General features: G+C 35.2%; 1 protein-coding gene across 3 annotated transcripts in view; it reads left to right on the top strand.

The window, feature by feature from the left end:
• BRWD3 (bromodomain and WD repeat domain containing 3) overlaps positions 1–12,792 on the top strand; it is a 250,993-nt gene that overhangs the window by 166,757 nt on the left and 71,444 nt on the right. For all 3 annotated transcript variants that reach the window (XM_047076281.1, XM_047076280.1, XM_047076279.1), the window contains exons 21-24: positions 2,009–2,158; positions 4,118–4,194; positions 4,784–4,952; positions 6,325–6,438. In XM_047076281.1, coding sequence (XP_046932237.1) covers positions 2,009–2,158; positions 4,118–4,194; positions 4,784–4,952; positions 6,325–6,438 — 510 coding nt within the window. The remainder of the gene's footprint in view (positions 1–2,008; positions 2,159–4,117; positions 4,195–4,783; positions 4,953–6,324; positions 6,439–12,792) is intronic.

Here is a 12,792-nt window from a genome sequence, read left to right as displayed (position 1 = left end):
ACTAATCACTGTAAAATAAATGTTTAGATACCCTAGGTCAGAGGTTGGCAGACTACTGCCCATTCCTGTTAATAGCTTTATTGGAACACAGCCACACTTATTAATTATATTGCCTATGGCTGCTTTCACACTATAGAGTTGAATGAGTCCAGCAGAGATCATATGACCTCAAAGGCAAAAATATTTATACTCTGGCCTTTTACAGAAAAGGCCCACTCTTGGCCTACCTGATCATATAGGAGCAAAATCTTATCTATACACTGGAAAGATTCATATTCCCAGTAGAAACTGCTAAGCAGAGAGTAAGATTCCTATACTCGATTAGGTACATAGTAAGCCCCTTGCTAGTATTCTGAGACTGAACAAACTAGTGGCGTGAGAATGTATGTTCTTGTTCCCAGATTTAACCATAACTCCTGAAAAGTACAGTAACTTGGAGAGTCTAGGATGATTTTAACATTATGAAAGATATCTAGGCAATGGATACTGAATTTTAAATGTTTTTTTTCAGTATTGATAAACACAATTTTAGGTAAGTATCATATGAATATCTCCAAGTATCCTTAGATCATTTTGATGCCTACTGTCTTAATTTCTGTTGAGGTTTTCTTAGCTTATTTGATGTTCTCTGATAAGATTATTTTCGTAGAGATTTTCAATGGCTCAGATCCATGATTTATATTATTTTTTCCTGCTAAGCTGATTTCTCAAATATCAGATTTGTCTGAGATTAATAAACAAAGTAGTTGAGTCTATAAACATTTTATTTATATCAAAACTGAGAAATATTTATGTATACGATAAGAAACTGGTGTTGATACTGATTTATTTATGAGGGTTTTTTTAAGTTTATTTACTTTGAGAGAGAGAGAGAGAGAGCGCTCAAGGGGCAGAGAGAGGGAGAGAGACAGAATCCCAAGCGGGCTCTGTGCTGTCAGTAGAGAGCCCAATGTGGGGTTCAAACCCATGAACCTTGAGATCATGCCCTGAGCTGAAACTGTTGGATGCTTAACTGACTGAGCTACCCAGGTGCCCCTATTTACTCCTGATAACATGCGAGGGTTGTAACTTTTACATAATGGTATGTCATTAATACTATTTTAGACTTGTAAAGGTTAGAATAAAATAGTTTTCACTTTACACTGTAGTTGTTAAAATTAAGGCTTTATTTTTAATCAGTTTGCTGAATGTCATTTTTTAAAGAACTAAAGTACATATTATATTAAGAATTATATAGGAGTGCCTGGGTGGCTCAGTAAGTTCATGATCTCACAGTCTGTGAGATGGAGCCCTGCGTTGGGCTCTGGGCTGACAGCACAGAGCCTGCTTGGGATTCTCTCTCTCTCCCTCTCTTTCTGCCTACCCCACCCCCCCACATTCGTGTGCATGCACTCAATCTCTCTCTCTCTCTCAAAATAAATAGATTAAAAAAAGAATTATTTATATATAGGTATGATATAGGTATCTTGCTTCATCTTGTAATAAATTGTGAATAAAATGGTATATGTAAATTTTGAGTGGGCACATTCTTGCAGCCCAAACTTTCAGGACTGTCTTTAATTTGATCACAAAATTTTCAAAGTAGGAAAGTAATCAGTATTAATGGAAGGTGGTTTAAATATGTGTGTGTGTGTGTGTGTGTGTGTGTGTGTATACTTACATGTATATATACCTATACGTATATATATATATATACATATATATGTGTGTATGTATATATATGTGCATATATATGTATATGTATGTGCATATATGTGCATATATATGTATATGTATGTGCATATATATGTATGTATGCATACATATATATGTATGCATACATATATATATATATATATATATATATATATATGTAGCTATATTTTGTGTTTTCTTTTTGGGAATTTATTCCTGATTATTACCTCCACCCATACCCTACCCCTGCCCAATTGATTTGCTTTATATATATTCATTTGTGTATGTTCACTGAGCCTTTCATTTTTTTAAATCTATTTTTTTTTTATTACAGAATGATTATCAGCCTAGCTATGGGCGGTCTTTACGAAGGACACAGCGCAAGCGTCAGCATACTTACCAAACACGGTCCAATATAGAACATAATTCACAAGCATCTTGTCAAACTTCAGGTGTACAGGAAGACTCAGACAGCTCCTCAGAGGTTAGATATCTACTATTATTTACTCCATGTAATTGTTTGTTTCCCAGTAAGTATTATCACCTTGGGTTTACTTTTAAAAGTCATTTTAATAGCGACTTATTTTAGTGTTTTTCTTTTAAGAAAATTATTCATTAGTAAGGCATTTAATAGGCAAATTTGAGCAATATAATTGAATTTATTTAGATATCTTCTCTGATTTGTACCTAAGATATTTTGTTTGAGAATATCAGACATGCCAGCAAAAGTTTGGCTTTGGGACAGTGAGAAAAGAGAGTGAGAGGAAATCTGCCCAGAAATAAAAAGTGGAACATAAACAATGATAACTAGTTTACAGTCCTAGAACTGGTTGACTGTGTAATCAGCAGAATATGCACATTTTTCATTATTGTTGACTTCATCAGCTATGGAGATTACTAAGTGATGGCTTTTCGGATATAATTATTCATGGTAATGGAATAGATTATACCAATTCTTTTCTTCTTCTCTTCTCCAGTCCTTTTGTTCTCTTAACAACTTTAGTTTTTAAATAGATAATTAGGGTTTAATTATCCATTGACAATATATGGCACTCCCATTTTTCTTCCACCGTGGACAGTTCTTTAATCCTTATTTATTTATTTATTTATCGAGAGAGAGAGAGAGAGAGAGAGAGAGAGAGAGAGAGAAAGTACAGTGTGAACAGGGGAGGGGCAGAGAGAGTGGAGAGAGCTACAATCCCAAGCTGAAATTCATGAAACGTGACATCATGACCTGAGCCGAAGTCAGACACTTAACCGGATGAGCTACTCAGACTCCCTGACAGTTCTTTAATTTTTAAAAAAATTTTTTAACATTTATTTATTATTGAGAGACAGAGCATGAGCATGGGAGGGTCAGAGAGAGGGGAAGACACGGAATGTGAAGCAGGCTTCAGGCTCTGAGCTGTCAGCACAGAGCCCGACACAGGGCTTGAACTCACAAACCGCGAAATCATGACTTGAGCCAAAGTCAGACGTTTAACTGACTGAGACACCGAGGCGCCCCCTGACACGTTGTTTAATTCTTATCAATGATGTCCTTCCTTCTCTCTCCTACCTATGAAAATATTCAACTGAAAAGAATGGTTAGATATTCAGGAATTGACATTACCCTTCGAATGTCATAATGGTGTTATGGTTGTGTTTTGAAAAGAATCATAATCTTACTAAATGTTTATAGTTAAAATGCTATTTTTATAAGGATTTGCTTCAAAAAAAATCCCTCGTGTATGAGGCAGTTGGTGATGGTACAAATAAAACAAGATAGGCAGTGAGTTATTGTGTAAACTGGAAACTGTATACACAAAGGTAATTTATTCCACTTTGGTATGTTTGAAATTTAACATCATAAAAATATTATTAATTTTCTTATGGAGAGTAATTATAGTCACTTGGCAGAGGCACATAGAAACTTTTTAAATTTTTTTTAATGTTTATTTATTTTTGAGACAGAGAGAGACAGAGCATGAACAGGGGAGGGTCAGAGAGAGGGAGACACAGAATCTGAAGCAGGCTCCAGGCTCTGAGCTGTCAGCACAGAGCCCGACGCGGGGCTCGAACTCACGGACCATGAGATCATGACCTGAGCCGAAGTCGGACGCTTAACCGACTGAGCCACCCAGGCGCCCCTATAGATACTTTTTAAACAATGGTCTTAACATTTAAGAGGGTTCTATTTGGGAGCCTTAAGGAGTTTGTTTAGTCTTTGAAATAATAAAAGATGTCCCATATCAATAAGATAGTAGATGTTAGTAAGCTTTAAATACCTGGTAGGCTTAGTTGTGAGTTACAGATATATGTAGAAAGATGATTATGTACATTTTACCTGGAATGTTGTTTTGTTGGAGGAAATATAGAAAGTGTTATAAAACAGGTAGTGTGTGCTAATTAATAATATGCTAGTTAATAACCATATATCTCAATTGCTGGCTCCTTGTTGCAGGAAGATGAAACCATTGGCACAAGTGATGCGTCTGTAGAGGATCCTGTTATTGAATGGCAAAGTGAAAGCTCTTCCAGGTAGTTTTAATGGTTTAGATTTGGTCAAAATTATTTGTCCATTTTAAAACCAGAGTTAAAATAGTGTTTTATAGCAGAAAGAGTACTGGGTTGGGAGTCCAGAGACTTGCTTCATCCTGGTCCTGCCAGTATCTTTTTGGGCGTGTCACTGTGGGCTTTAGTTTCCTCATTTGTAAAATAAGATGCTTTGTAAATCCAAGATTCTGCATCTTAGCAGACTGTGTTTATTTATTTGAGTTTTAAAACAGCTACATGTAACCATTTCCATGGATAAGAGGCATCTTTATTTAAAGATTTTGTGACTTCGACAGGAATTTTGAATTCTATTTTATTTTATGTATCTATTTATTTTAGGAATTTTGAATTTGAAATTCTGTTATGGGAAACTAACCATTATACTTTATCCAAGAATCATTTCACTGAAATCCCTTAATGATCAAAAATTTATATTGGTATTTTTTCTGTTCAGTTAGAACAAAAACCATGTCATTTATAATGCTATTTTATTACAAAATGATCATCTTTCAATTAAAAAGCAAACTATTCCTTTTCCTAAACCTATATATTCATAATTTTGATATATTTACAGTGATTCATCAAGTGAATATTCTGATTGGACAGCAGATGCTGGAATAAATTTGCAACCTCCAAAAAGACAAACGAGACAGGCAACACGTAAAATATGCAGCAGCTCTGAGGAGGAGAATTTGAAGTCACTAGAAGACAGGCAAAAGAAACCTAAACAAACTAGAAAGAAGGTTTGTAAATTTACAAGTTGTTTCTGTTTTTGTTTTTGCCTCTGACATTTGAATATTTAATAGTAATATTTGAAATGTTGGGGTTCAGGAACAAACGGTCAAGAAAGAATTCTTGAGACATCTTTGGTGCAAAAAGGTGATTTTATTAAGCACAGGGACAGGACTCCTGGGCAGAAAGAACTGCACTGGGGTTGGGAGGAGTGGCTGATTATATACTTTCAAGTTGGGAGGGAGTTAGGGATAGCCCAACTTTTAAGGAATTTGGAAAGAAGGTTTCTAGGACCTTGAGGGCTACCTGTTAGGAAAAGGTAATTTACTACTGTCTAGTAAAAACTTAGTCCCTATGCTTAGGGGATGATTGCTAACATCTATCTTGAGAGGGTAGAGATAAAGGAAGTTTCCAATGGGATTTTTACAGGATCTTGGAGGTTGGGCTAATGTGAGGCTAAGGTTGCCTTTTGCCTCTAACAAAGTTTTAACATTGAGGCAGGTAAGTTCCTTGAGGAAGGTCATTCTTCCTATCTCAGGCACTTGTTAATGGGCTATAAATTTTAAGGAAGTTTAATTTTTTTGAAATTTTGCTGCCTTTCTCCACATCAGTAACACTTGAGTTTTCTCTAAAAATAACATTCCATCTGAGAAACTAAATTGTTTAAAATGACTTTAAAGAAAAACTTTTAAATTTTTTGTTACCAAAAGTAGAGACTAGAATATCTTCGTTGTTATGTAAACATATTGATAATCACTTTTTTAAATATAGTAGTTTTAAATGATAAGCCACTAGAGAATAAAAGTGTTATTCTTGTCATGTTTCCAGTCATAAATTTCTTTCCATTTTTGACTTGTAAAATGAAAGGGTAGAATAAATCATGTAGGACTTCTTCCATTTCTTTGTTTTTATTTCATCCCAGTGATGGTTTCTCTTCTTCACTGTGATTTCATTTGGACTTTATAAAGACTTAATCCACATAGTTTTGTGAATAGTACTTAAAAAATTTATTATGTACATATTCTGTATCCTCTTGCTTTAGTAGACAGAATTGTCTTCTTGACTGTCACCATTTTATTGGCAAAAAATTATTTTGTTACTTATACTTGAATTCACATGGTATTCTAGGAACGTGAAAATTTGTGGTTTTTAGATAGTATATAATGTCATATTATTATCTGTCAGCCAAAATTGAGCAATATATTAAAGAATTCACTTGATTATTTTATTGGTACAGATGTACATAATTACTTGATAAATAAAAATGCTTAAAATTTGTATTTTTAGGTTTTATTATAATCTGATTTTTTAAGATATTTTGTTACTTTTCATACTACTGTTCATATATATTTATGGTTTATATATTTGTGAACTATATTTTAGAAAGGAGGACTGCTTTCTATGGCAGGTGAACCCAATGAAGAATGGTTTGCCCCTCAGTGGATTTTGGATACCATACCACGACGTTCCCCATTTGTCCCACAGATGGGAGATGAGGTAATTGTTACCAGTTATAATCTTTTTCTTTTGGAACCTCAAGAGTACTCACTTGAATCAGTCTTAGGGCATTTATATTCTCTATTATAGCTATATGTACACTGTCTTAGCAGCTCTCCTCCATTATATATTTCTTGTGGACAGTGATTGAATCTTATTAATTTTTATATCTTTTGTGTTATCAAAAACCTACCTCTATGCTTCAGAGCCAAAACATAATGTGAAGACAGAGTTTGGGATAAAGAGGCACAATAGCTTTATTGCTTTCCCAGGCAAAGGAGGCTGCAGCAGCCTATGGCCTTCAACAACTGCAAGCCCACTGGAGGGAGGGGCTAGAGAGTGTTTTAGGGAAATACAGAATCCAACTGATTTTGACAGGAATTGCGTACTTGCTACCAGCCTCCTTTGTCATGTCTTTAAGATGGTACCAGGTTGCTGAAACAAAAGCCTAAAGGGAGGAGGGGAGGTTTGCAGAAGAGACGTAAAAGGTTACTTTAAAATCCAGCTTCATTGGGGCACCTAGGTGGCTCAGTTGGTTGAGCGTCCAACTTCAGCTCAGGTCATAATCTCACTGTTCGTGAGTTCAAGCCCCCTGTCGGCCTCTGTGCTGACAGCTTGGAGCCTGGACCTTGCTTCAGATTCTGTGTCTCCCTCTCTCTGCCTCTTACCCGCTCATGCTCTGTCTCTCAAAAATGAATAAACATTAAGAAAATAAAATAAAATCCAGCTTTGGGGCTCCTGGGTGGCTCAGTTGGTCGAGCGCCTGGCTTCGGCTCAGGTCATGATCTCGCGGTTTGTGAGTTGAGGCCCCGCGTCGGGCTCTGTGCTGACAGCTCAGAGCCTGTAGCGTGCTTCGAATTCTGTGTCTCCCTCTCTCTCTGCCCCTCCCCTTCATATTCTGTCTCTCTCTGTCTCTCAAAAATAAATAAATGTTAAAAAAAATAATAAAAAAATAAATAAAATCCAGCTTCACTAAAACGTTTGTGTAGCCATTTTGATTTTTGTTCAACTTTATGCTTTTTTAAGCAGTTTCACTTCTAATACTTGGCACAGTGTCTCCAGTATATTGAAATACATTATTTGGCTGGTGAAGTCATGAAAATAATTGTCTATTTTTAACTTAGTTTCTACTTAGCAGAATTGAGTGGTATTTGGAGTCCTAATTCAAGTCCTAATATTCTTTTTTTTAAAAAAGCCCATGCCCAACCTGATAGATAATATGCTAGAGGATAACTACCTCTTTCAGTGATTAGAGGAATGTCATTTCATGAGACAGTCCTTCCTACTAAGCCTGTGATTGAATAATATAACTCTATTTATGATTACTCAGTCAAAAATTGATTTAAATTCTATCTGGTGAGAAATTTTTTTATGAAAATTATGTTAAATTATAATATTTTAACTCTACTTGGCTTGTACATTCTCTGATATATTGAATAATCATTCATATTATTAAAATGTTTCTTTTTGTAGTGTGTCTTCCAGTAAGTATTGGACTTTTGAGCAATGCTTGTTTGTTTGGTTATTTTAGTAGAACATGCTGTGATGAATGCTGTATTAATAAAACCTAAAGAGATTTTTCAGGGGCATATACAAAATCATGATTTCTTGTATTTTATTGCCTGTTTTTATGGAAGCTTTAGGGGAGGAATTTTTTTAAGTTTTTATTCAAATTCCAATTACTTAACATAGAATTTTATTACTTTCAGGTATGCAATATACTGATCCCACACTTCCATACAACACTCAGCGCTTATCACAAGTGCACTCCTTAATCTCTAGCACCTATTTAACCCATAACCCTTACCCACTTTTCCTCTGGTAACCATGAGTTTATTCTCTACAGTTAATTCTGTTTCTCCATTTCCCTTGCTCTCTCTTTTTTTCCTTTGTTCATTTGTTTTGTTTCTTAAATTCCACATATATGTGAATTCATATGGTATCTGTCTTTCTCTGACTGACTTATTTCATTTAACATGATACTTTCTAGCTAAACCCATGTCCTTGAGAATGGCAATATTTCATTCTTTTTGATGGCTGAGTAATATTCCATTGTATGGGTATATATGTGTGTGTGTATATATATATACACATACATATATATGTGTGTGTATGTACATATATACACATATATATACATATATACCTATATATATGTGTATATATATGCCATCTTCTTTATCCATACATCAGTCGATGTACACTTGGGCTATTTCCATAATTTGGATATTGTACGTAATACTGTAATAAACATCGGGGTGTGTGTATAGATTTGAATTAGTATTTTTTTATTATTTGGGTAAATTCCTAGTAGTGCAATTGCTAGATTATAGAGTAGTTCTATTTTTTAACTTTTTGAGGGACCTACATACTGTTTTACACAGTGGCTGCACTGGTAGTTTGCATTCCCACCAATATTGCAGGAGGGCTCCCCTTTTTCCACATCATCATCAAAAACTGTTGTTTCTTGCATTGTTCATTGTAGCCATTCCTACATGTTGAAGTGGTATCTCATTGTAGTTTTGATTTGCATTTCCCTGATGATGAGTGATGTTGAGCATCTTTTCATGTGTGTGTTGGACATCTGGATGTCTTTTTTGGAAAAATATCTATTCATGTCCTCTCTCCATTTTTTAATTGGATCATTCATTTTTTTTTAATTGGATCATGAATGTTTTGATTATTGAGTTTTATAACTTGCACATATATTTTGGATAATAATCCTTTATTAGAAGTGTCGTTTACAAATATCTTCTCCCATTCCGTAGGTTGCCTTTTAGTTTTGTTAATTATTTCCTTCACTCTACAGAAGCTTTTTATTTTGATGTAGTCCCAATAGATTATCTTTGCTTCTCTTTCTCTTGCCTCAGAAGACATATGTAGAAAGAAGTTGCCACAGCCAATGTCAGAGAAGTTAGTGTCTGTGTTCACTTCTAGGACTTTTATTGTTTCAGGTATCACATTTGGGTCTTTAAACCATTTTGAATTTGTGTTTCTGTAGCATGTAAAAAAGTGGTCCGGTTTCATTCTTCTGCATGACATTGTCAAGTTTTCCCAACACTGTGTGTTGAAGAGACTTTTTCCTATGGGATATTCTTTCCTGCTTTGTTGAAGATGAATTGACCATGTAACTGTGCATTTATTTCTGGGTTTTTTATTCTGTTCTATTAATCTATGTGTCTACATTTGTGCCAGTACCATACTGTTTTGATCACTACAACTTTGTAATATAACGTGAAGTCAGGAATTGTGATGCCTATGTCTTTGCTTTTCTTTTTCAACATAGCTTTGGCTCTTCAGAATCTTTTGTGGTTCCATACAGATTTTAGGATTGTTTGTTCTAGTTCTGTGAAAAATACTGATGTTATTTTGATAGGGATTGCATAAAACGTGTAGGTTGCTTTGGGTAGTATAGACATTTTAACAATATTTGTTCTTCCAGTCCATGATCATGGAATGTCTTTCCATTTCTTTGTGTTGTTTTTCATTTCTTTCATCAGTGTTTTATAGTTTTCAGAGTCTAGGTCTTTTATCTTTTTGGTTAGGTTCATTCCTAGGTATCCTGTTAGTTTTGGTGCAATTGTAAATACTATTGATTCCTTAATTTCTCTTTCTGCTTATTCCTTATTGATGTATAGAAATGTAACAGATTTCTTTAAATTGATTTTGTAGCCTATAATTTTACTGAATTTGTGCATCAATTCTAGTTGGTTTTTAGTTCAATCTTTCAGGTTGTCTATATAGTGTATAATGTCATCTGCAAATAGTGAAAAGTTTAACTTCTTCCTTGCTGATTTGGATGCCATTTATTTCTTTTTGTTGTCGATTGCCAAGGGTAGTACTTCCTGTAGTATGTTAAATGAGAGTTGTGAGAGTATCCATCTCTACCTTGTTCCTAACCACAAAGGGAAAGCACTCAGTTTTTCCCCTTTGGGGATGATATTAGCTGTGGGTGTTTTGTATATGGCCTTTATTGTATTTAGGTATGTTTCCTACAAACCTAATTTGTTTAGGTTTTTTTTTTTTAATCATAAATGGATGTTGTGCTTTGTTAAATGCTTTTTCTGCATCTCTTAAAATGACCATATGGTTTTTATCCTTTTTCTCATTAATGTAATGTATCCTGTTGATTGATTTGTGAATATTAAACCACTTTTGCAACCCAGGAGTAATTCACACTTGATCATGGTGAATTTGTTTTTAAAGTTTATTTATTGTTTGAGAGATAGAGCAAGGATGCGCACACTCGAGCACATGGGGGAGGGGCAGAGAGACAGGGAGAGAGAATCCCAAGCAGGCTCCACACTGTCTGTGCTGAGCCCAATGTGAGCCTCGATCCTGATCATGACCTGAGCAGAAATGAAGAGTCAGACATTTAACTGACTGAGCCACCCAGGTACCCCTGTTGTTGTTTTTTTTTTAATGTATTTTTGGATCCAGTTTGCTAGTATTTTATTGAGAATTTTTGCGTCCATGTTTATCAGATATATTGGCCTGTAGTTCTCTTTTATAGTGGTGTCTCTATCTGGTTTTGGTATCAGGGTAATGCAGGCCTCATAGAATGTATTTGGATGTTTTCTTTCCTTTGTTTTTTTTGTTTTTTTTTTTTTTTTGGTTTTTTTTTTGGAACAGTTTGAGCGGTATAGGTATTAACTCTTCCTTAAATGTTTGGTAGAATTTGCCTATGAAGCCCTCTGGTCCTAAACTTGACTCCTGGGTAATCTTTTCTTACTGATTCAATTTCTTTGCTGGTTATTGTTCTGTTGAAGGTTTCTATTTATTACTGTTTCATTTTGCATAAGTTATATGTTTCTAGGAATTTATCCATTTCTTCCAGTTTGTCCAATTTGTTGGCATATAGTTTTTCATGATACTCTCTTATAATTGTTTGTATATCTGTGGTATTGGTTTTTATTTCTCCTCTCTCATGTGTGCTTTTATTTATTTAGATCTTTTTTCTTTTTGTTAAGTCTGGCTACAGGTTTATCAATTTTGTTGATTTTTTTAAAATTGTTTAATGTTTATTTATTTTTGAGAGAGAGACAGACAGAGTGTGAGCTGGGGAGGGGCAGAGCAAGAGGGACACACAGAATCCAAAGCAGACTCCAGGCTCTGAGCTGTCAGCAAAGAACCTGATGTGGGGCTCAAACCCACAAACTGTGAGATCATGACCTGAGTGAAAGTCAGATGCTTAATCCACTGAGCCATCCAGGTGCCCCAATTTAGTTGATTTTTTTTTTAAAGAAACAGCTCCTCAGGGCGCCTGGGTGATTCAGTTGGTTGAGTGTCCAACTCTAGATTCCGGCTCAGGTCATAATCCCCTCAGGTCATAATCGGCCCCTCTCCCCAACTCATATGCTCTCTTTCTTTACAATAAAAAAAAATTAAAAATGTTTAAAAAAAAGCAACAACTCCTGGTTTTATCTAGTGTATTTTTTTTTTAGTTTCCATATCATTTATTTCTTCTCTAATCTTTATTATTTCCTTCCTTCTCCTGGATTTAAGCTTTATTTCTTTTTTTCCTCACTCCTTTAGGTTGGAAGTTAGGTTGTTTCTTATAGATTTTTCTTACTTCTTGAATTGGCCTGTATTGTTATATACTTTGTTGTGAGGACTACTTTTGCTGCATCCCCAATGTTTTGGACCATTGTGTTTTCATTTACATTTGTCTCCATGTATTTTTTATTTATTTTTTTTTATTTCCTGGTTGACCCATTCATTGTTTAGTAGCATGTTATTCACCTCCATGTTTTTGTAGTTTTTCTAGATCTTTTTTTTGTGGTTGACTTCTATTTTCATAGTGTTGTGGTCAGAAAAGTTGTATGGCATGACTTCAGTCTCTTTGTATTTGTTGAGGCCTGTTTTGTGACCTAACACATGATCTATTCTGGGGAATTTTCCATTTGCAGTTGAAAGGAATGTGTATATTCTGCTGTTGTATGATGGACTGTTCTGTATATATGTGCTAAATCCATCTGCTCCAGACATTCAAAGGCATTGTTTCCTTGCTTATTTTCTGTTTAGTTGATCTACCTGTTGATGTCAATGGAATGTTAAAGTCCCCTACTATTCTCTGCATCAATAGTGCAGAGCCTGCTTGGTGTTCTCTCTCTCTCCCTCTGTCTCTGCCCCTATCCTGCTTGTATGCATGCATGCTCTCTCTCTCAAAATAAATAAATAGGGGTGCATGGGTGGCTCAGTTGGTTAAGCAGCTGACTTCAGCTCAGGTCATGATCTCGTGGTCTGTGGGTTCGAGCCCTGTGCTGGGCTGTTTGCTGGCAGCTCAGAGCCTGGAGCCTGCTTCAGATACTGTGTCTTGCTCTCTGTCTTCCCCTCCCCTGCTTTCTCTCTGTC

The sequence above is a fragment of the Lynx rufus genome, unplaced genomic scaffold, assembly GCF_022079265.1.
Source record: "Lynx rufus isolate CCGP_SWC_20201006 ecotype Redwood Valley unplaced genomic scaffold, mLynRuf1.p SCAF_14, whole genome shotgun sequence".
Classification (NCBI taxonomy): domain Eukaryota; kingdom Metazoa; phylum Chordata; class Mammalia; order Carnivora; family Felidae; genus Lynx; species Lynx rufus.
Note: the sequence above shows the minus strand (reverse complement) of the source record. Positions and strands in the feature narration are given on the sequence as shown.